The sequence below is a fragment of the Oxyura jamaicensis genome, chromosome 3 (assembly GCF_011077185.1).
Source record: "Oxyura jamaicensis isolate SHBP4307 breed ruddy duck chromosome 3, BPBGC_Ojam_1.0, whole genome shotgun sequence".
Taxonomy (NCBI): Eukaryota; Metazoa; Chordata; class Aves; order Anseriformes; family Anatidae; genus Oxyura; species Oxyura jamaicensis.
Window position 1 is genome coordinate 11,477,480 of NC_048895.1, and position 24,977 is coordinate 11,502,456.

Here is a 24,977-nt window from a genome sequence, read left to right on the forward strand (position 1 = left end):
TTTTCATTTTCCACAATTGAGAACTATTGGGAACTACCTTTTATGTATGTGGCTGGAGGCAGCATTTGGCAAAATAACCTTGGATCCAAGATAAAATGTCATCTACATTACATATGTTGAAGATATTAATCAGGGGAATGTTTCATCTCTGAAGGAGAGAGATCTGGTATCAATGTTTCAACAGACTGCCAGGACAAACTCTTCTCTTAATCAACAGGTGTTTTGGAACATGAAGGTCTATCTATAGCTGAATATTTGCATAAAATGAGGAATTATCACCATTATTTAGACTAAGCACAGCAATATGAGTGTGAGACCTTTTCAGTCTTCACCAGCTTTCCCTTTCCCCTCTAGTAGCACTGTCAATAATGAAGACGTGTTTTAAGTATAGCAATGAACTCTATCACCAATTATGAATTTTACAGAAGTTATACTGCAATCCTATTACATTCTCAAATTTAGTAAGATTTTGAAGCAAAATGTTGAAGTCTGTTGTTATTACTTACTACATATGAAAACAGAAGTAATGCTAGTTTAACAGCTTCCACAAAAACATACTTACTTTTGATATTTTAGTTTAAATTTTCTTTTTAGAAAATTATTAAGAAAATCTCCTACTATTTAGGGAACAGGAAAATAAATTGAAACTCTGAGGAGGCCACAGCACATTCTGACATCTAGTATCACTTAACAAGACAAAAGAAAACAAAAAATCCCACACCTTGTGAATAAATATTTTATGAAGTTCTTAGTCTGTATTTACAAAATATGAATACTGAGCATGCTTCCTGCCGAGTAGCTTTTAACTCTTCAAGGAAGCATCACAACGCAAACATTTGAAAATCTATTTAATTTTAGGGAGGACAGCAAGAAAAAAGGGTCAGACCCATGTATATCTTATCAGCATGTATTTTAGCAAAAGGAGGAGAATATGTAAATATACATACAGCAAAGGATTTTACTGGCACAAAGACATATCTTCAATGAATTTAAACACTAATTTTTGAAGGAATAGAATTTTCTGTCATCTATTTGCTTAAATCTTTGCTAGTAAAGAAGAAAAAAAAAAAATCTTCCCTCATTTCATTGAATTCCTCCCCAGACATCCCTTTTTAGGCCATTTTGATCTTTCTGTTCCAAGATAACTTCAAATGGGAGACAGGAACAGAAGGAAGTCTGTTTAATTATCACTCTGCACACGTTGCCATCTTTCCCCACACAGAGGCATGCAGGAAGAGGCTCTCACATCTTCCAACACTGACTCTCAGTTGGCTCAGTCATTTGTGAAATGTTTGCCAGTCTTTCTACTAGATACTCTGAACAAACACAGCAGCACACTGGGTGAGCATTCAATATGAATGGGGCAAAAGAACATGCAGAATAATTTCCAGCACTTTCCTCAGGAAAGCATTTTATTTTAGCTGTTTTCATTTGAAAACAGCAAGAGATCCTTCCTCCTGAAAAATATTCCTGTTGCATGAATTTCATTAGCATAGCTTGATAGCTCTGACTGGATACCAAATGGTATGATTTACATTCCCGTATATACTTTCTGCCATATGTCCAGGAGTTGGATGTATCCTCTGTATATTATAGTCCTGGCTGATTCATCTACAGCCAAACATTCAGAAATGTGCGCTTAAGGCAAAGAGTAAGGGTTTCCATGCCAGTCAGTTTTATTTGTAAAGATGAAGAAAATGAGTGGCTTATAAATGTCAGAATCAACTGAGTTCCCTTTTGATTTCTCATTTACACAGGGTATAAAAATACATCACATATTACAGAGAAATATGTGATAACTCCACCAAAAATGTGGTTTTCTCTGTAAAAATAAAAACAACACTGTAACTATTTTTGATACATTTAATATTTAAATTGATTTTGTAAAAAAAAATCATAAAAAATATACAGTATTTATCCCTCTGCAACATATTGATTTTGATGATTTCCCATCATAAAAATATTTCCATAGGCTACAAATTCCTGAAATCTTTCTTTGAGAATGCACAGACTTAACATAAAGTAAGATAATGCTTAGACTGTCTACTGTGTTCAGCACCTGGTAAGTTAACATGTTTAGTGCTTTAGCTTTGACAGCACCAAAAAAGGTATTTCTGAGAAAATAGAGATACAAAAGATGAATCATAAGTTTTTGCAAATCAATATCATATTAAAAGTGAGCTTTAAGAACTATCGAAAGAAGCAGCTTTGGGTTCAGTATCTAACATTACCAGAAAAGTGAGATTCCCATGAAGCAGTGCTCTATCACCATGGCAACCTTGCAAGGTAACACAAAGGAGTTGGTCTTTATGCAACGCAGTTTTATAAAATCTATCATCCCACATGTGACAGCATCTTTTGACAGCATACTATCTTTTGGGTCTGCTGTGACACCACAATGCATAGGAGTTATTAAATATAACCAATGCCTCATTTATTACCAGTCACAGAAGTTACCTTTTAAATGCAAATGTTTAAAATTAAAATGAAGGGTTTAATCAGTAAAACTTCCCAACCTTAAATTACCATAGGGAAAGCAACAATATCAGCTTTTCCCACATTGTATTTTAAATACGTTTTAAAAATATTAATCCTAAGATCAATACTTATTTTTGACAATTATGACATGACCTTTAGAAGTAAAACTAATAAAAGCAGTATGACCATTGCCTTTTGAAATAAACCCGTATAATCTGAAAGCATAAAAGCTATGCTGATAAGTGATTACAAACGGAATTATGGTGCAACCTAGAGAGCATATCTTTAATAATTCTCAGGAGTCCCTTTTTTCCACATAATTTATTAAACTTAAAACATGTTTGAGAGCAAGGTTACCAGGCAAACTGCCTCAAATGCTCCAGGTTAATTTCATTCATGGTATTTTCTACTGAATGTCTAATTGTGAATGACTCTTCCTATTTATCTCTTGCTTGGATCAATAACTTTTTTTCCATCTCTATGAACCACACATTGGGGAAAAAAAAAAAAAAAAAGAACTGTAATAGATCTTTTGTACAGAGGCCAATGCCTCTCTTTTTTTTTTTTCCTTTTTTTCTTTTTTTCCCAAATCTCATTTCTTATTTTGAAAAAGCATACAAAACAAAATCTCCGGGAATTAAATGAAAGTATGCAAATCACAAATCACAAACTTTCAAAATACTATGTTGAGGTTCTTATATTCCTAATGCCTTTTTTTTTTTTTTCCTCCTTTCAACCTGTGTAAGTCTACAGAAAGTTATTTTAAATGATTTAAATGACCTTTAGGATTTCAGAACATGCACAATACTGGCTTAGTGAATGTAAGCAAAGTCCACAAGTAACCTCATGAAACTGCACCATAAAAAGAACCTTTTCTTTTTCTTTTTTCTTTTTCTTTTTTTTTTTTCTCCTCATATAGGAGTGTAAGTGTAACTCAGGCATGGATTCAGTAATGGAATTATACATCCTGATGTAGCTTGATTTCAAAGTTTTTTCTCCTAGGTTAGTATAACTATTAGCAATGTATCTTGAGCAAATGTCTTTGTAATGTCAGCAACAGAATTTACATTCTTCAGAAATAACATGTTCAAATAGAACTGAGGTTTTGATAATAGACTATGAAAGGCACAGGTGTACTTTCATAATAAATATAGCATATGATCTTAATAAGGACAGAAAGTTAAAATTATCTGCAGATCCACCTCCTCATCTAAACACTTCTGAATTCCAAGTAACTTCATTAGGCAGAAAACAAATGAACAAGCAAACAAATAAACCCAACAACCAGAGAGAAATGCATTGTAAGCACAAGATAGTCATTTTCCAGCTTTGCTGTACCCTTTCAAAGGATTCAGATGACCAAAAAAATAATAATAAAAAAAAATAAAAATAAAAAAGTACTGTTGTAGCCAGTTTTCTGGTACTTATTCCAGCTGACATATAGGCTTCCTGGCACCACTTTACATTACAGTACAACAGAGATGGGCATCTCTGAAGAATCACTTCTTCACATGAATCTCTGGATGCAGTAATGGGACATTCATTGTCACATAATTTGTCTTAAGTATCTTTCAGGTGGCTCTAAATTCAACTGGCATTGAATTATCTCTTGATAGAGTTCATGAAACAGTAAAATGTTCCATAAAATATACCTGTTAGCTGTCTTGCTCTTAGATTCACCCATTTGCCTTCTAAATGTTCACATGAACTTAGGGCTTTGTAAATATGTAGCTAAGATCTCAGTGTTAAAAGTCTCAATCAGCACTGAAAAAAAAAAAATCACACACAAATTAAAGAACAATAGTTCATAAACTACAACTGCAGCTTTTCATCCTTTCATAGAAAATATTTTGAAAGCCTTATTACTGCTCACATGTGCCTAACACCACTGCTACAATTTCAGGTTGAAGCAGATGTGAATTGCGAACCAACATCCACCCACATTAATCAAAGTTTTGCTGTTCCTTCTCCATAGAAAATCCAAATGGGAAAGACGCAAATAAATATAGTAACTTGGCTTTGGGTTGCAAGACCTAAAACTCATTTCATTATCCCCATATTATAAGATTGAACTGCTCAGACATCTTATAAATTACATATTTATTTTTCTTGAAACCACCTCTTTAAAGAATAATAATAATAATTTTTTTTTTTTTTTAAAAAAAGGATACAAGTTATTCAGATGAAAAGTCATAGTTAAAACTTTCAAGTTTATAGCAACCAAAACTGGAACATTGAAAACTTGCTTAGCACACCAATGTTTTTCCTCGCATCATACACCAGACTCCTTCTTGTTTGAATGCAACTGCTTTCAGGAAAAGAATAATAGATAACCAGAACCAAGAGTCAGCTAACTCTGAGCAACTTCATCTTAACAAGAACATATTCCCAGCTCTAAAACAATTTCATCTCTGTATTGTCAATATTAAAGCCATATTTTAAATAATATAATATTGTATCTTTATCTGCATGCTGATTTGAATATAGTAATTAACAATAACTTCTTACTGTCTTTGATTAAGAATTCATTTATATAACTTTGTCCTGGTTTCAGTTAGGACAGAGTTAATTTTCCTCCTAGTAGCTGGTAGGGTGCTATGTTTTGGATTAGGATGAGAAGAGTGCTGATAACATGCTGATGTTTTAATTGTTGCAGAGCAATGCTTATACTAAGCCAAGGACTTTTCAGCTTCTCGCTCTGTCCTGCCAGCGGGCAGGCTGGGGGTGCAGCAAGAGCTGGGAGGGGACAGACCCAGGACAGCTGACCCAAACTGGCCAAAGGGGTATTCCATACCATCTGATGGCATGCTAAACAATATATAGGGGTGGCTAGCCGGGGTGGGGGGCCGGCTGCTCGGGGTTGTGCTGGGCATCGGTCAGCGGGTGGTGAGCAATTGCATTGTGCATCACTTGTTTTGTACACAATATTATTATTATTACTATTATTATTATTTCCTATTTTAATAAACTGTCTTTATCTCAACCCACAGGCTTCACTTTCTTGTTTCTCTCCCCCATCCCAGAGATGGAGGGGGGAGGGTGAGCAAACGGCTGTGTGGTGTTTAGCTGCCGGCTGGGTTAAACCACAACAAACTTGCTGAACTTGATAATTCTACAAAATCATCTAATTCTTTCTCTGCTGTAAATTTGTGACCTACCATGATTTTGTTACTAGGGTAGTTTGTGCATGCTTTTGCAAATACTGTAACTGCTGAACATCAATTTTCTTGTTATATACTTCACATATGAAAAAATTAAGAGAAAATTTATAATATATGTGTTTTTTAAATCCGTAAAATCCGTAACATTAAAAACAGTAACAGTGAACAACAAACCTCATTTTAATTAATAGGAGTTTTGCCATGGACTTCAGTAAGGCTAGGATATTGCTTGAGAGTATTTAACCAATAAATAAGATTACAGACAAATTATTCATTTAAAGTAGAGTTAGGGCTACTCCATAAAGCTCAGAGATAAAATTTCAATACATTTAATGTTCTGATATATCTGTTGTGTACATTTTGAAGTGTTCAGGATGCTAATACACCAAGGTCCTAGTCTGAGACTTTCTTTTCTGTAAATAAAGGTTGCTATGTGTCAATTATAAAAAGGAATCTGACTGTAAATATAAATTTATCAATTTCAAAAAGGAATTAATTTCCTGAAATAATTCCACTAAAAAGGCATTTATGTAAACAAAAATTAGTGACTGAGTTTTCTACTATTCAATTACTGCTTCATTACATAGATAATGATAAATCAATTTATTACAAACATTTAAAAACTACAATTTTTTCTCAATTATCCCATAGCTTAATGTATTCTTTCATGACATAACATACCAGAGCCCACAGTCTTACAGTCTTAGCCCTAAGCTTTAGCAGCTATTGGCTATTTCAAGGCATATATTGAAGGACATATATTTTCATATCTCAACAGTGGAGAAGAGCAATGCATGATAAAACACAGAAAGGTAATGGCAAAGCAATACTGCACATTAAAAAAAGATATATATATATTAAATCAATGCTAATATTATCTATATTGATGACCCTTTTCATTACCATCACTCTGAACACAAAACAGATTTCTACTGTATCAGCATGCCAATAATATTTGTGAACTGGAAGAAGGAGAGCAGGTGCTTTTTTTTTTTCTTAGTTTTTACAAGTAATTCAATGTTAAACACAGCACTCACAGTTTACCACATGAAGAGATTAGTAGTTGACATAATCCTGGTTTCATGGCACAAGATTGGCTTTTATACAGTTATATCCAATCATTTTATAATAAACAACACCACAGCCATCCTTGACTCCTCCCTTATAAATTTAGAGCAAGCAGTTGTTATTCTCAAGAGATGGCATACAAAAATATTCCTGGTGTAAGGGTACTGAGCTTCATGTATCCCAGCAGCATCTCTATCGGCATCCCAGCAGCAGCTCTACCAAAACTTCATCACAGAGGTAGCAAAAACACTTCGGGAACTTCTGCCAGTTGAAAATGTCTGCTTAGAAGAAAGAAGCCTCTTGAAATTACTGGTCTGTCTTTGATAGTCTCTTTCAGCTCTTGACCACCATGGACTTACAGTCTGACATATCTTTGCCTGCACTTCTACCAGAGTCAAAAGAAGTAAAACAATGAAAACAATACTTGCTTTTCTTCTCTGTCCCTATTTCAATATATAACAGATAATGAAATATAACCACTTATTGATCACCAGCTCAGAGCAGTGTGCTTTTTTTTTCTTTAAGACCACTGAAAACTAGATGATGACATAAATAGTTTGATAGTAAGAGGTGGAATTACAATATTAAATATATATATATTAGCTGCCATTTGATAATATAATCCATATGCAAATCATCAGTAGATTTTTAAGACATTTTCCCCCAATCCAATCCTCTTTACTAACAGGATTTTCTTCAGGAAAGTATCATTAAGTCATTACAAGCTGATCTGTAATTCTAGAAGCTCACCCTTCTCCACTTGCAGAAGGCTACGTTTGACAGCTAAAGCAAAACCTCAAATTTTTCTTTACAATATGATATGCCAGACTAAATGCATTGCATAGCACCTTATTCAGCAAACTTCAATTTTCACACTTTTATTGGTTTTATAATAGCAGACGAGAACTGAACTTCTGAGTACTGGAAGGGAAGTAATTTTACACCCCACATATTCTTGGTTGATCCAAACGTAAATCTTTTCTGAATGCATCTCAGTCACAATAAAAGATTGAGTATGCAAGATTATACAGTCACTCTGGTGGTTCTGCTGTCTGTGGTGGGTCAACCTGGCAGTGACTCTGCTCAAGGCTCCATGCTACTGCCCAGCGTTATTCCCAGCTTTGGTTTTAGCCATGATATAAATATTTCACATATTGCTGTGAATTCTTTCCAGACTCTCAGCAGATGAGTAAAGAGAGGTCAGAGCTGTAATAATGACCTTTTCCACTATTTATATACTAATCAAATCATAATATATCTCACATTTAAATGTTTCTAAATTCAGGTTAATAGTCCATATCTAAGTGTCACTAAAATTATAGGTACATTTTTAAGCTACTTTGACATAAAATGTTTTAACAGATTTGAATTCAAAGAGAACAAACAAAAGCTACCAAAGCACACTCAGGGCTATGGCCACAGCTGTACTTTCTTAGCATTTTTGTGTTCAATGCCAAAATTTAGATCTTTGCATATTCACAACCTAGGTTGTAACAACCACAGTTTAGACTTTTGCTCATCAACTTCACAGATACAGGAGTTTCCAGCACTAATAATCTCCCAGCACACAAAGGCACTTACTATTTTCACATGTATTGTAGAACAACCCTGTATGCTAAGTGAAGCATTGTAAATTCTTGCTGGTACAGTCTCTTTAGTAGTTAAGTTAGATCTCTACTACTATTGCAATGCTTAGGTAGAGCCTTTACTACTGTAGATGCTGTGGAGCTGTAATGCTGTAGAGCCTTTACTACTAAAGGATTATTATTTTTTTTTCTTTAAAATTAATGGTAAGAAAGTCTGGCTGCCTCTAGATGAATAATTGAATTTGAAGAATTTTAAAATGTTACTGAAAATCACCCCTATTTGCCAAAAGGCTGACAAGCTATTTGCACAAAACCATTGAAAGAATTCTGGGAGATGTCAATAATGAATAGGATAACTGTTCTCCAGTTTGATAACTAAAGAGAGCTTGCTGATAAATTTTAAACACATTTGGCATGCTGTATTGTGTTCTAGAGTCATTTTATATAGCCATCACTCCTGGATTTATACAAAAAGTAGTTCTGAAATAGTGCTACTTCTGTTTCCGACATTTTAATGCCTGCAAGTAACATTTGTACATTTATATACCGATTCCTCATAAAAACTTTTAGACTTAAACATCAAGAGTGTTTTTTTTATTATTTATTTATTGTTTATTTGTTTGGCATTATCCATATTTGGATATAAAAATTCAATGCCTTTATTTAGGGGGAATATAAATGCTTGGACATTATATTAAAACATTATTTTATGGCATAACATATGCTCTAGCAGTTCCCTTTTTCTTCTGCATTCTGTTCTTTTCCACCATTATGAAGCATTTGTGCCCCTCAAGGTCTTTATGCTTTTAATACTGTGGTTTTGGTATAGGCATATGGAAGTAACCAGATAACCATCATTAGACTTAGGTACCTTCATACTTTTAGAAAGCTATCTGAATACATATCTAATGACTATGTTTTGGAGAGTCAGACTTTATTTTGACTATTTTCCTTTACTTAAGGTTAAACTATACAAAACCTCATGAAAGTTTTGGTGGAAATGGACAGAAGCTCTGTTTAAAGGAAGGAATTCAAAAACAGTTTTACCTCATCCCTTTCTAGCATGTACAGGCAGACATAGGGATTTTTTTAATTTCTCTTATACCTTTTTATGATTTTTATTTCTTTTACTACCGCTGTAAACTCTTGGATGGCATGAGTGCACTCTGCTACTTAATCTTGCCCATGGACCTAATCTTGTTAGGCCAATACCATAGGCCTCTGCTTAAGACTTGGAGGTCTTGGATTTTTGTCTTCATTAGCCTTTTTGTCTAGATATGGACCTACTTCAAAATATCCTTCTTCTCAACTGGTCTGAAAGCATGCATGATGAAGTATAGATGGTTCAATTAAATTCATTATATTTGAAACGATTCTTTGCTGATAAACCGGTGATGATCCGATCAAGCCTATATATTTAGTATTAGTTTCAGAGATATTTCAAAGTTAAAATATAGCAATATGGGGAGGAGGATGGCTGAATGAACCCTTTTTCTCTCCCTGCAAAATACTGTCATGAAATTAATAAAAATAGTTTTGTTACCAAGTCAATTATGAATAGAAGATATAAAAGCACTGGAATTTAAATGTCTTGACAAAAATAAAGCATTGTTAAACTTTGATCATTGGTACTCGTTCATTGGTACTACTAGGTATCTGGCTTTCTTCTGAATGCCTATTTACAGACAAAACCCCTTCTTCAATAAGCTCAAATGTTGAAGTACTCCAAGGGGCTCCACTCAGAGCTCCTAAAAATAAAGGAATCTTGCTTTTGAGTCAAAGTCACAGAGATTCTACTGTACAAGAAAACTACTTCAGCACAAAAAGTTTTTGTTTGTATTTGCTGTCAATTTCTGTATCTCAGCTTTCAAAAATATGATAGCATCCCTGTAGTGACATTTCAGTATGCCTGATTCTGAAACACTTCTACTAAATTAATTATCTGAAAACAACAGATGCTGCAAGTTGGGAAGGATGACATTGAACCCAAGCAGAAAGCTGCTCACAGAGCATCTGAAGTTGGCACACTCACAGTATAGCAGCACAGCAGGAACTATGGACATATATTTGAAATCTGGTCATCTGGTGGCACTGGTACAGTTTGAACACATTACAGAGATGTGAAAAAATAGAGTTCAGGATTTTCTTAAGAGAGCAGACTGAGTATCCTGTTTCCCACTTGCTTATGGCTTTTCCCAAAGGGAAAGTGTACCGATGGATAAGTTCCAGCTTCATTAGGGACAGAGGTGGATTAAAAGATTAAGATAGATGTGGTGAAGAGAAGGCCTCCTATTTACTACACACAGAGCTGCTTGCATATTATACAGGGAATAATTAGATAATAAAATAAAAAACTTGTAGCAAATAAAATAAAAAAACTTGTAGCAAATAGTTGCTGTTTTGCTTTTTGTTTGTTTGTTTTGTTGTTGTTGTTGTTTTTCCAAGTGATAAAGCTATCACAGTACTCTTCCCAGTGGCACATACTCAGCTGTCTGTCTGTATACTTCAGCCATTATATTAATAAATCGTTAATCAATAAAAGGGTGTTAAAAACCCAATATCTATTGACCTACAAGGTGTTAAACTGAACATTAGTGATGATGTACCTTGACAGACGGCATTTCTTCTTTCTTTCTGATGGTTTACATGTATTATCAGGGAAAAGTTTTGACTAGAAATATTCTAACTTTACTGAATTAAATAAACCCTACTTTTTTCATATGTTCATGGAGAAACTGCAAACTCCCATTTGTCTTCTTTCATTTTAGCAAATAACAGGATCTTTTCCTGGTACAGTAAAACTGAAGATTAATGAAGTATTTGAAGTCTTCATGAATAAAGATCATTCTGATCTAGAATAATAAGTCCTTCATTAAAACAGCCTATGATTCCATCCTCTCCATTTGTGTGAGAATACTGCAACTAACAAGACTATTTTACTCACAGTGAATATACAATTGAATTGTGAGGTTCAAAGAGAAACTAAATATTAGAAGACTGGGTTCATTCTTTAAATTAAATCCCTGTGTCCTAAGAAGCTGGTATCGTTCTTCTGCCTAATTCATAGCATTCTTATGGACTACTTTAGCCTCTGATTTTTAAAATTTTATGAATTAGATCACAATTTCTGTTCCTTGTTTAATTTGTCAGGTTTGCATAGGCATTTTTCCCTTTATCATAGAAAAAAATGAACAGCTCCAGTTTTGCTGCACTGATGTGGGCACACAAATAATTGACAAAAATGTTTTGCCCAGCTTTAGCTGGCATAGCAAGCACTGTGTAACATGGTAAACTCATTTCTGGAAGACCCCCATACACTATATATATATGTTATGGGAGTCTGTGTAAAATGAAAATGTTGTATTACATAATTTGCTTGAAATTTAGATTACACGTAGTATTCAATAAAAATAAAAGAAATTTACATAAACAAAAGAAAACAAATGATCACAGCAAAACGTTGAATTTATTTGTGGAAGAGCTAGACAGAACTTTGAGAAAGATCGATGACTTTTGATGCATGCTTTTATGCGTGTTGGAGGTTTCTCTATGAATGTTTCAGTTTTCATTTTAGGTTCCGACTTAAGGGAATGTTTTGCATGTTTGTTCCAGTTAGTCCATAAGGAATGTTACAGCTTGATTTGGTGTTTGGGGGGACTCAGTGATGCATAATGTCATCTATGTAAGAAATATGACAAAATTATTCCTAGTAAAATAAAACTGAGTATGCTGTTTTTGAAGTCTGACAATTTTCTTACATTACCACAGTAATTTCTCCATTATATGTGATTCATAGTCTTCAAGGCCAGAAGGGTTGTTTTTGATTATCTAGTCTTATTTCCTGCATAATACAAATTACAGGCTGTCAACATGAGAGACCTTCTTTTTAAGCAGTTTAGTGACTAAGATCCTAGGAAGTATATTTTTAGTTTTTCTAAAGCCTGCTCTTCTGACTTTGGTCTCAAGAGTACACCAACTAGGTAGAGAAGTATAGGCACATTCTTGCCTCCCAAGGTGGGTAATTAGCATGACCTAGATATGTGTACATTTTTGAGAGTTATATGTACTTATTAAGAGATATAGAGCTTATACAAATCTTGTAGGTGTTCTGAAAAGGAAAATATTAATTACACTTCTGTATTACTTCCATAACAGTTCAATAAAAACAGAACTTTTGAAAATCTGTTTCTTTAACAGGACTATCCATTTCAGGAACAATGCAAGGTACAAGTCTCTCACCTAATTAAAACAATGTATAAAAATCAAATGCATGTATTTTCCTGGAAGAGAAAATAAATGACACATAATAGTGATTTATGGATACAGACATGGTAGTCATTTTTATTACATATTTTCATTATTGAAAACTTGAGATACTGGCATTTCTGAGAGGTAATGTATGAAGCATAGCAAAACTGAATGATTTCAGGGCACTTTTATTTATCTGCATTTGCATATATATTCTGAATGCAGACACGTGTGTATGTTAAATGTGTATATGCCATTAAAAATTGTAGAGGAGTTTGTCCTTTTAGAATTGGTGTTTTACTCTACATATTCAGTGTTTCTTACTATTTTCAGTACGAACAGAAGAATATATATTTTCTTCACAGTTGTCTAAACAGCTTCTTTCTTTGCTCTGGGGGGATATGTAGCAGTAGACTAACAGTGGGGCTCAGGTGGCTCTATGTCAATGTTCAGAATATAGACTTGCCATAGATCTTTTTCTTAGTCTAATATATGATGTATGGACATATATGGATGTGTATCTCCTATACAGAGACGTATGTAGGACAAAAGTCATAAAATTATGAGTTTCCAAGTTTACCTTTGTTGCTCCAATCCTGCACTCAGATACTTTTATATGTTCTTCTATGAGGTCTGAATTTTCACAGAATCACAGAATCACACAGATTTATATGTTTTATATGTCCTTTATATGTCCTATATGTCTTTATATGTCCTATATGTCTTTATATGTCCTATATGTCCTTCTATGTTTTATATGTTCTTCTATGAGGTCTGAATTTTCTTCCAAACCTTATACAGCTACAATAATGGACAGGATCCTTATTTGAATAATTTACTGCAGAGGACTATAGTGCCAAAAGACTGCTAAAGACACATACACAAAAATCAGTTCATGACTAAAACAGACACAGCTGTGTTTGAAGATTCATAATGATGTAAGCACCTTCAGGTACCTCCAAAATTTATAGTCTGCACAAGTATTCAGGTGAAATGAGAACATAACTTGTCCAACACTTGTACCACAGTGATCTGGGGATGTTCAGATATGTAGATTAAAATTAAAATAGATAAGAATTTTGTGACCTCTCATATCATCCTTGTGGAGATGTAAATATTCACCAGTGTTACAGTTTAACATAATAACTCCTAAATAACTCTACTAAAATTGAAAACTATGTGACTAGTCAGTAGCCACAATTAGTACTAACAATATCATACATCCATTTAAATTACACATTTTTTCACAATGAAAACAGCATTGCCAAAAAGGCATTTGGCTCCAAATTTAACTTACATGTTGTTTTGCATAGGTTCAATACTAAAATCAAAAGGATAATCATTTAAGAAAATTGTATCTCATATGCTTGCAAAATTAGTTTTCAAAGGTGATTTGCCTGTAACTGAGCTTGGTGGTTTTCTGAAGATTCCTTAAGGACTAGTGCAAACACCAAGTGTAGTACCTCATAAACCCAATTTATTAAGCAGAGTCATTAACTGAAAATACCAAAGGACCATCTCCTTGTATTACTAGCAAAATGTCTGCAATGCCCTTTTGAGAGGGAAAATGCTTATCTGGCACCTTTGTGATATAATCCAGGTTCTTTCTAATACAGATATTCAGGGTCAATGAACAGGGAAATCAGGCAAATTATTTCTATTTTTTAATCCTAGAAAGGTGTTGCTATCAAGTGAGAGTGGGTTTATATAATTACCAGTATAGCCTGTCAGAAATCATTCTGCTAGGGTTTCCAGTTCCAATTCAGAAGCACGTTAATGGTCACAGGAGGAAATTTAATCTCCTTCCCTTTGGGTGTATACTCCTTCTGCAAATGGGCTAACAATAGCTTGTGTTATTAAACACAGGCCAAAAAATTTAAGTACGGGTAATTACAGTAAAAATTTACTGGCCTATACTCACTTACTGCTAAATTTTGCTTTCTCAGTAGCCTATTCTTTGTCTAAATACATAAAGACAGATGAAAGGGTTTAGACCCAGCTGATTTTATTTCCTCACCATTCCTTCTCTGCCCCAAATCACATCTCACCTCCATCCCCAGTACCAATATAAAGAGCCTAGTCAAGTCAATACTGCAGTGCCAACATCACAGTTATCTGATGTTGCCTCTCTACAGCTTTAGGAGGTACCAGTGAATCAGTCCAGACATTTCCCTTTCTTAGGAATAAAGGTCTACTTTAAGCAGGAAACAAGACATGCTGGAATCTCTAAATCACATTAACAAGTTACGAAAGCAGACTTTAAATGGTGTGTGTGTGTACTCATCATAAAATTAGTGTGCGTATCATCAGCAAACAAATAAATATAGCTGATGTTACTTCTGTCAGTAGAGTAAATAATTCCAATAAAGAGATTTAATTGCTTTCCTTTTCTCCTATGCCTGAAAAAAAAAAAAAAAAAAAAAAAAAGACATTTTGATATCAGGTTAGAATGTATGGTCCATTGTCCAGGCTCAATTCCTATTAAAGTTTTCTCCTTTGTGCTCCTGAATTTCCCAGTTCATTGCACAGTTTCAATGTTGTACCGACACTTAATAGCCCTGGGTGGTCCCTGAAGTGAAGTTAGAAAGTTACCTTCAAGCAATTAAGAATGACAGGATTATGGAAGGTTTGGAGTATCAGGAAAGACACATATCAGTGCAAATTATATTGGTTAATTAAAAGATTTTAAAGGAGACTGGATAATTCAAATTTTCTTTTGGTTCTAAGTAGCTTGGCATACATACTATTACAGCCATAGAAATATAAAGTACCGTAGAGTTAAAAGAGTATGTTAAATGTTTTGTGCACATCACTGTTACTTCACAGGAACAATTAATTCTGATGAGACTGTTTACGTATCTTTTTCAACTCTCAGCTCAACTATGGTGAGTCATTCTCAGCGGAAAGATGTTGTTATGATGTACATTTAGAGAGAATAGTCCAAATTTCCACTTATATTAGTACAGAACTATAGATTTTTTCTTAAAACTTGTTAATTCTCACTAAATTTAGTTTTTAAGATATTATCATAGTTTTCTACTGAATTTAGTATGTATAGATGTAGACAAATCATAGATATTTTTGAAATTTTTTCTCCTTAGTTCTCTGGCCTCTTTCACCTGAACTGGTGAAACTCCAATGAGTGTGATTCTGATCAGATTAAATTCAACTGAGACTTCTACTATAGGTGAGATGTACAATCTCCAATTACTTTTTGGTTTTCACTGAAATAATAGAAATTAGAGCCTGTTTGGCTTAATTTGTTTAGTTGCTATTTGAAGATAGCCAAGGACTGAGCTTATTCCCTGATTCTGTGTAAACCCCCTAAACTATCTTAGTTCAAATCTAGCAGTGAGCTTTTTGAATAAGTTGCCCTCACCTAGGATGTATTATGATGTGGAAAAGTGCAGAGAGTCAAGGAAGTCCTCAGTCCATGTTTTGCTCTATCCAAAAAAAAAAGCTAAATATGCTTAAGAAGACATGCAATAGAGTCCATGTCAACAGAGCAGCAAGAGAAAAATAATATGCCATGCTAGAGCTCAGTGCTGTACCAAGCCTTTTACATGGCTTCTGGACTCTTGGTGCCTCAGGTCAAGGAAGGCTGGAGGATGCATGACTCTCCAACTCACTTTGAAACAGCACAAAGAAAAACAGGAGAGGATAGGCTTCTTAACAAGCCTATTAAGTTCAGAGAGCACAAGAAGTCAAAACTGTCTTAGTTCTTTACAGAGCAAAAATGAAAGTCATCCTAACAGGGTGAACTAGTGGTGGTACGTATTCAGTTAATGACTGAATTCCACTTAATATTATTTCAGGAGAGGTTACTGGCACAAGGTGCTGTTTGTGTTGCATGAAACAAGCACTACACCATGATCTCTAAAAATTGCTTAGCTATAATATATAATTTTAACACAACTGTTCAAAGATTTATTCATCTTATTTTAATTTTTCACTGCCTTATTTTTCTAGTTTTCAACCGCATTATGGGATTGATAATCAATAAAATTCTGCTCCTACATAGCCAGTAGAGTCACTCTGCTTTTACAGATACTGTATGATAATTTGTGCAAATGCAGAACTTCTGTTTTTTGGCAAGGAAATTTATATAAATATTGACATTCTGAGGTCTTTTTTAAGCATGTATATGAAGTATACCAAATACCAACACATCAAAAGCCTGTAATCTAATACAATAAATTTCAGTTGCAATATCAATCTTTCAGTTGAAACATTTATTGCTCAGCTAGATATCATTTAATAGCTTGTTATGAACCTGAGTAGCTCACATATGATTTAAAACCACATATAATCACTAAAGTAATAGAAGAAAATCTGAACACAATGTTTAGTTATAGAATAAGTAATATATAGTCAAAAGTAGGTTATTTGCATAGAAATAAACTATAGGTAAAAATATGTATAAGCTTAAGAGAATTGCAATAGAAAAAGGAAGCAATGCATGTCACTTTATATTTTTATATAACTGACATTTAGTAACTGAATTATAAAACCCTTTTATTGTTCATCAAAGGAAAATGTAAAGGAAGAGAAGAACAGAACATTTTGGGGAAAAAATAAAGAAATTGAGCATTTTACATTAGTTGCCATGTAATTTTAGTTATATTGCTATTCATCATAAAATCTGGGAGGTACTAAACATTATATGAGGTAAGGCCTATATGTGGAAATGACAGTTTTATCAGACCACCCACAGTAGCTGGAGAAGGCAGACAAAATTTATTTTGGCAAAACATTTGTTTGGGCACAAATTTGAGGTTTTCCTTGAATTCAAACAATTGTTTTAAGTAACATATTCAATCAGTTTAATAAAAAATGTGAACACCATTAATAAGCATTGCCTTGCACATGCCTTTCCACCACCCCAGCTGCAACAGCTCTATTGTTGAATTTGTAAACAGGTAGGTAATTTCCAGGAAAACAAAACAAAACAAAAACTCCTACATCTGAACAGATAGAATGTTTATCAGAAATTAAACAAATGCCACTAAAACTGAAGTTTGTGGCTCTTCCTAGCATTAGGCTCAGCATATATATGCAGTAATGGGTCAGGGAAACTAGGGTTCATATAGCTCTAGAGTTATAAGGGAAACTCCTACATGTGTTCCTGGATTTATATTCTGTTCTGCTTTATGTCACCTGGTTTACATAGATCAAACTATATATCCTTAAGTACTGACACATACCTCAGCACAGACATCTTCCCACCTTTATTTCTGCCTTTCTATATGGGGCAGCGACAGCTTTGTTAGTATTGACATTGCTTTAATAAAAACTTTGTCAGGAAATTACCTGGAATATCTCAAGAGATATTTGCAACTAAATGACAAACAGCAGGTGCATCCACTGAGATGGTACTGGATTTTGTACTGCTTGTCTGCTTGGAAAGTCTGCCTCTCCTCTCCTCTCCTCTCCTCCCTCTGTCAACATCAGGACCCTGACCTGTCACTGTCCTGTCCTTGAGGTATCTCATTCTGAAGTTACATTGATTTAAGAAGTGGGTGGTGCTTCAGCCATTTACACACTTCCTAACAAATTACATAGTAGAGCTTTTTATTTTTTTATATATATATAATTTTGTGGTATAATCACTCAGAATCCTGTGATCACTTTTGTTACTGACCTTAGCTACCTCTAAAGGAACTGAAATCGTAATGAAAGATTGAGACAGATGTGAAAGAATTCAACATAAAGCTCCCTTATTGTCCCTTCTTACCTTTCCAACACCTTCCTACTTCGTTACCTTGTCATGTGTTATAAATGTGTGTTATCACAGCTGTTTCAAGGTCACATGCTTCAATAGTGGGTATTAGTGTAGCTACTACAACATAGTCAACAAAATGGGGCTGTTTATCTTTCATTGAGGATATGATGCATATAGGTATTTAGGTATATAACCTGTATACCTATAGAGAGGTTATAGGTAAACAGTGTTTATATACATATAAACCCCATCCATCCATTTGAACAAACATACACCATTATATAAACAGAGGAAGTACTATGATTATCAAAACATAGTAATCAGTATTTTCATTTAAAATGGAGAAATTTAGTAAGAAAGTACAATGTGAAAAGAAAAATGTAGAAGAATGATTAGATGACTGGTGACTGATGTTTAAATAATGTCATATGGCATATCATTAAATGTTAAATATAACTAGTATATCCAAGGTAAATTTTTATCAATATAATTGCTAAACCTTTTACAGTAAACATATAAATGTCTAACTATTGCACAATAATTGTGGTGTTATGTTTTCGTTTTTTATTATTTTCACTAAAATCTGCTTTCCATATTAACCATCAGTCATAACGTATTTTCATAATATTTATGTGCTTTCATCCTTTTATACAAAAAAAATCAGTGTTGGACATATTACACAATGTACTCCATGTATAGAATAAACTAGAAAGAAAAATCAATAATAACAAAAGTGATCAATAATGTTAAGGTTCAGTTAAAGACTATATATGACTATAAAATGTCATTTTTTTTTAAGGTAACTCCACCTAAGACATATACCATTATGGAATAAAATAGTTACAATAAGCAATAAGGAAGTGATAGGTAAAGAAGATAGATTAAGAAAAACACAGCAAAGATCAACCAACAAACAAAACAATTCTATAAGACAAAGAAATAAATAGACCATTTTTTCTTCTACTTGCTTAAAACTTTTCTTAAACAAGAAGATTTATGGGACTAGAGCACACATGACACTTTAAATATTATGCTAGTGATAGTATGCAGTCACTCCAGAGAGTCTGATATGAAGAGGAATGAGACACTAAAGGATTGCAATCACAGGCTTGCATCTTATGCATCTTCTACGTTCAGAAACACTAAATCAGCCAAGACAGCAAGGGACCTGGAAGTTTGTTTCTAGTTTAACTAGTTAGCAAAGTACTACTGATTTATGCCACTTTACATTACTTTCTGATTTATACCAAGAGTAGGCACAGCCTGAGAAAGGCTTAGGATGAACAGAACCATATAATTCATCTGTACCACAGATTTAATTACATTTAATGACCATCTACTTATTATAAGAATGTATGTATGTAATGTCTGTGAATGAGTATCCTTATAGAAAAACCTGATGTTTATTTATACTGAAAAGTCTTGACCCTGTGCACATGTTCCCTGCAGGAGTTAGAAAGTAAACATGGCTAGTATTTTTCACATTAAAAAAAAAAAAAAGGTAAGAAAATCTGAAATATAACCCACATTTATCTTTGGTGTTCTTTCTTCATCACTCCTTTGTCCAATTCTTGTTTTAGACAGAATCAAAGTGATTAATTTACAAGGAAAATCTCAGGGTAAAGTGATCACCTGATAGCAGAGACTTGCTGAAATCAGTGCTATTCAGATTTAAAACTTACATCAACTTGTGGACGAACCCTGGACAGATTATCTCCAGAGAGTTGCTGTTGAACACCATCAAGTTGTTTTGTTTTGTTTTTCTTTCCTGCGCCTGGTGGTTTAGACTATAATTCTTTGAGAACAAAAAAAATGCATACCTCAAAACATGGATGTTATTTCATCCTGAATGCTTTCTATAACTGTTGTCTCCTTTATCACTGCCACATTTCTACGTCTCTCACAAAACCAGGACACAAACTTTAAGTAAGTCAGCCTGTACTTTAGGACACTTCTCCTTACCTCAATATCCATGAAGTATTTTCTTAAAAAATATACCTACCTCATGTTACCAGTACAAAAAGATTTACATTTATTAGCATTACTTAAACATACATTAAGAATACTGATGGCATTAAAAAATAAAGAAAATCATGTAATACCTTTACTTTTACCTATGGATTTGGTGAAATGGTTCCATGAAGAAAGCATTTCCAGACAAAAAGAGAATAAGAAGAGGAGAGAAACAACAGTAAGAGTCATGAGTTTTATGTAAATGCAATAATATCCAAACATGAAACGAGACAAAGTATAAGTGTCTGGAGACAAATGGAGATGCAATCAATGTCATATTAAGGATTTTTTTTTTTTCAATTGTACATGCAGCGAAACATAGAAATAACTCATGCTTTGATAAGGAGTGATACAATATTAACATGGACAATGGGTTAGGAGAAGAAAAAACACTGATTTCTTTAGGTGGCAAAATTGTGCTCTCAGCATTCCAAAAGCTAGGAGCAGGTGCTTTCTGCACATTTCCAATCAACCATGCATTAATTAAAATGTACTCTTCAATGCGTACAATGTGACAAGCTCAGTATCTTCTTTCAGGAACTATCTGAAGAGTGTTCTTGCGCTTCATTTATCTTTCATAAAATCACCCATAATTGCATTTTCTGATAAATAAATTAAATTTTCTAAAACACCTTCTTATTTCTCTCACCTCTTTTCAGTTATTATATTGCAAGAGGGGGAGTTGAGGAGGCAGGAAGGACAAAAGCTTACGGAGCAAACGAAAGAAAAAAATAAGGAACGATGTGACTAAAACCACATGTTTAACATGTTTATTTGCAGCCAAAGACAGCTTTCAAGCATTTGCCCATCATTTGCAGTGATGGTTTCAAAGCAGCTACAGAACAAGAAGAAACAATGAAAGCAGAGTGGAAAAGGAACAGAGCCCATACCTTGGTCGCCCATCATCAGGTGCGCCAGACCTTGAAGGAAAACAAGAGCACAGTCAGCAATGAACAAGGGAGCATGGGAAGGTGGTGTTGTCACATTGACAAAAATGTTTTGTGACAGGCATCTGTTTCCTATGAGATGTCTGTATCACAGACGGAAATCAAAGAGCATTTTTCAACCACTGGTTGGAATGCTTTGGGCTAAGAGTAATAGAACTGCAATTCAAACACTGGGTAGTGTTTTGTTGTGAGTTTCTTCTGTGCAATAGTTGGGAAGCCAGAAAATAATAAAATGCTTTCAAATCCAACCATTTCCTTTAATATTCCATCTGTCTTTATTCTATTTTGATTGCATTGCTTTGAATACTTGGCTGGGAGGACTTCATGTCCTCTAGTTGCGCAATTATGTTAAAAACCCGGAGAAGTGTAAACCTGAAAAATGGGCTGGGTCTGATCTTTTTCCCCTCATAAAAATGAGCATTTCAGGTAATTAAACAAAATTTCTTTATCACATCGAAATGATAATGCAAGGGATGTCTCCTTATTTGTGTGAAAAGTGAGAGTAGAATGAATATATTGCAGAGGAGGCAAATTATTACATAGGCAATATAAAATACAAAGCCATAAAGAAAATTTAAGTGACAATTTATGACTACTTCATAAATTCTTGAGAAATAGATTTTGCTTTACATTTGTGTTTTGAGATCAAATCCAATCATACCAGTATACGTTTAGTGACATTTCAAAATGGATGTTCATAACAGTAATTACTCAACCAAGACCAAATGTAGTTAAACTTTAACCAAAAATATTCAGCTTTTTTATTGCACGATAATGATACTTATATTCTTACAAAGAATAATGTGCTGTAGAGAGAACATTTTTGTAGAAATAAGCTTTTTCACATTTTACATCTGGTTTAACAACAGGTTTATTCTTCTTAGCTGCTTTAGGATCCATTTTAAAAGTTCTTAATTGCTTGTGTTAAATGTGCTTCTCTTCTCCAACAACTGCATTTTCTTATTTGTAATTAATTAAAGATAATTCACACAAAGAAGGTGTGCAATAAAATATCTTGCTCTTATTGGAAAGCAGACTTCCTAGAGAGTTCCTGTAATTTCTAATTCACAAAGAAAATTAGGTGCACAAATGACTCATAGTCATTGGGGGTAGTTCAAAGAAGATACTCCTGGCTGCAATCAGTCTTAAAGGATTCTTATCTCATCAGTTTAAAATCTCAAGTGATGTTTCATAGGCTAAAAATGGTTTTACTGTATTGGAGCTTTTTAATGTCACCCTTCCTGGATGATAGTTAAACTGAAAGGTCTGGTATGCCCCATCTCTTGAACAATAGTTTCCAAAGACAGTGCACTGTAGCTGTCAGGATGATCTGAGGCTTACACCAATGTGAGTGAGAGCTAAGTGTGATGCTGAAGGGATGCCTACATAAGCATTACTTGGAAATTATCACACAGCTGTGCTGCACGATATGAGTTAATAGAAAAGTGTCCACACGTGTTCTTTCTGTTTCTGCAACTAAGACACACACTGGAAATACAAACTGTAAAGACCCACAGTCCAGGTTTATTCTTTCAGTGCTGCACATCACTGCTTGGATCCATTGCTGCATGACCTTCTGGAAATAATAGTCTCTTCACCTGATTATTTAATTTGTCTATTGGCAGAAAACTTTTTGTACAGATAACTAGACTAAGAAGTCTCAGACATTTGACTTGGCCTTAACAGTAGTCAAGAAAGGGAAAGTGAAACTAGTTGAATGTTAGAACACTGCTTTCTTTATAAAAATTGTGTAAATTAGTTTCAGTTACTGTATTTAAGTGAGCTCTTTCAGCTCTTAGGTGTGACAGAAATCACTGTCATGTCTCCTAGGGGAAAACAAAGAAGGTATTTTATTCCTACCTTGCATTTAAATATGACTTTTATAGTTATAAGGACCTAGATAAAAAGCCTGGCTTCAGGAGATTAACACTACCTGATATCTACTGTTTTTAGCAATATGATATGTGAGCTTGGTCAGTTGTAAATACATGTTTCTTATATAACTTGAAAAACATAAATGGCATTTAAAAAAAAAAAAGCCTCCTGAAAACATAGAAAGCACTTGAACTTTAAGAGCCACTTACAGTGCTGTTCAACCAAAAAAGGAAGCCAAATGAATGTTTAAAAAAAAAAAAAAAAAACTGCTCAAACCAAACATCCATCAATTAAAAAAATTAGTACTAGTACTAGTTCTCAAGACACTGCATTTTGTTTTACACTGTATGTTACTTATTTGTGAAGGAGTAAAGTTACTTATACTTACTTGTAAAGTGAGAATAACAATACTTACTTACCTTACTTTATATTTTTGCAATCTGTGGATGAAGGCTATGGAAGTGTGAAGAATTGCTATTACTGTACCTGTACAATCCACAGAGGGGTTGATAAATCTACCATGACAACAATCGCTGCTAGATTTTCAATATGATTGTGTGCTTATAATAGAGAAAACCACAATGAATAGTTATAGAAAGATCTAGCTTTAATGTGCCACATATAGGCATAACATACATTAAAAACATTCATTTGTGCACCATTACTTCATAAGCAGAATGATAAAAGTATTTTCTTTGTGAATTAGGAATTAAAGATTTAGTAGGAATGCTTCTTATATGCATGTGTGATCCATTCCATTTTTATACTGAATTTGGCACCAAAAGGTCAAAGTTGAGGGGCGCAGAATGGGACAGGGAACAACAGCATGAAGATAGTCTATTTTCATAACTTTCTGTGTAAGTTCCATGCAGAGCACAGGCCAAAGAAAAATTTAAACATGGTAAACTTGCAGTGAACATATTCAACCCTAGAACAGTTTTACTAATATGAATAAATTGTATCTTTTTCACACCAGCAAATTTATGAATATTAAATCCTTCTCTTTTCTTATGTAGCCTAATTCAGGGCGATGCACAGATACAACAGAGTTCAAAGATGAAAAATTATAGCTCAGTTTCCCAGTTCTGCTTTGGATACACATTCCATGGTTCCATTCTTTAGATATGCATCTTTTGCAAATTTAATGCATGCATAAGTATCTAGACCTGTGTTGGAATAAATTTAAAGGAGCAGTTTTGAGAATTAGATTCAGGTAACATCTGAATTAACTATTATCCAGGCCTTATCTTGTACTACTGTACATAAATGAATATGTAAAATTAACTTCTAGTTGTACTGATCCTAATTCACATTTGAGTCTCATGTTGACACCATTAAGAATTTCATACGTATGTCAAATGTAAAATTGGGTACTGATTTCTATGCTTTTATGTTTCTAAGTTAGAATTCCTATCCCAATGTAGTTGAATATATTTTAATTTCACAATGAAGAGACAATTGTACTGATACTTATGTGCTTGATAGTGCACACAATTAAAGCATTGGAACAGTTTAAATTTTCACTCTCCTACTGGTAGCATGTATTCAAATAAAATTGCACAATATCATGTATGTACTAAATCTCACTTTGCCCTTAAATACAGTTGCATAGAGAAAAATAGTACTGATATTTCCAGGTGTTTCAAGAAAATTGCCAGTGAACAGCCAGGCAGTGGCCCACAGTGCCTTGAATCCTGAATAAACTCAGGCCCCACAGTGTCTCACTGCAGGACCCTAGGTCAGAGACATGTCAGAGCAGTCACTTTGCATATATGTTAGCTTACAAAGTTCTTCTTAGAAAAAAAAAAAAAAAAAGTGTTTAAACTATCCAAATAAATAAACAATTAGAAATTATTACACAGTTTAAATAGATCAAAAC

At 33.9% G+C, this 24,977-nt stretch overlaps 1 protein-coding gene across 31 annotated transcripts in view; it reads right to left on the minus strand.

Annotated features, from left to right (window-relative positions):
• NRXN1 (neurexin 1) overlaps positions 1-24,977 on the minus strand; it is a 712,085-nt gene that overhangs the window by 616,453 nt on the left and 70,655 nt on the right. For 19 of the 31 annotated variants that reach the window (XM_035320178.1, XM_035320184.1, XM_035320180.1 and 16 more), the window contains 2 exons: positions 21,167-21,196; positions 20,366-20,377 (listed from right to left, as the gene is read on the minus strand). The exons of 5 other annotated variants lie outside the window; for them this stretch is intronic. In XM_035320178.1, coding sequence (XP_035176069.1) covers positions 20,366-20,377; positions 21,167-21,196 — 42 coding nt within the window. The remainder of the gene's footprint in view (positions 1-20,365; positions 20,378-21,166; positions 21,197-24,977) is intronic. 7 more of the 31 variants (XM_035320183.1, XM_035320198.1, XM_035320199.1 and 4 more) reach the window with 1 other exon arrangement.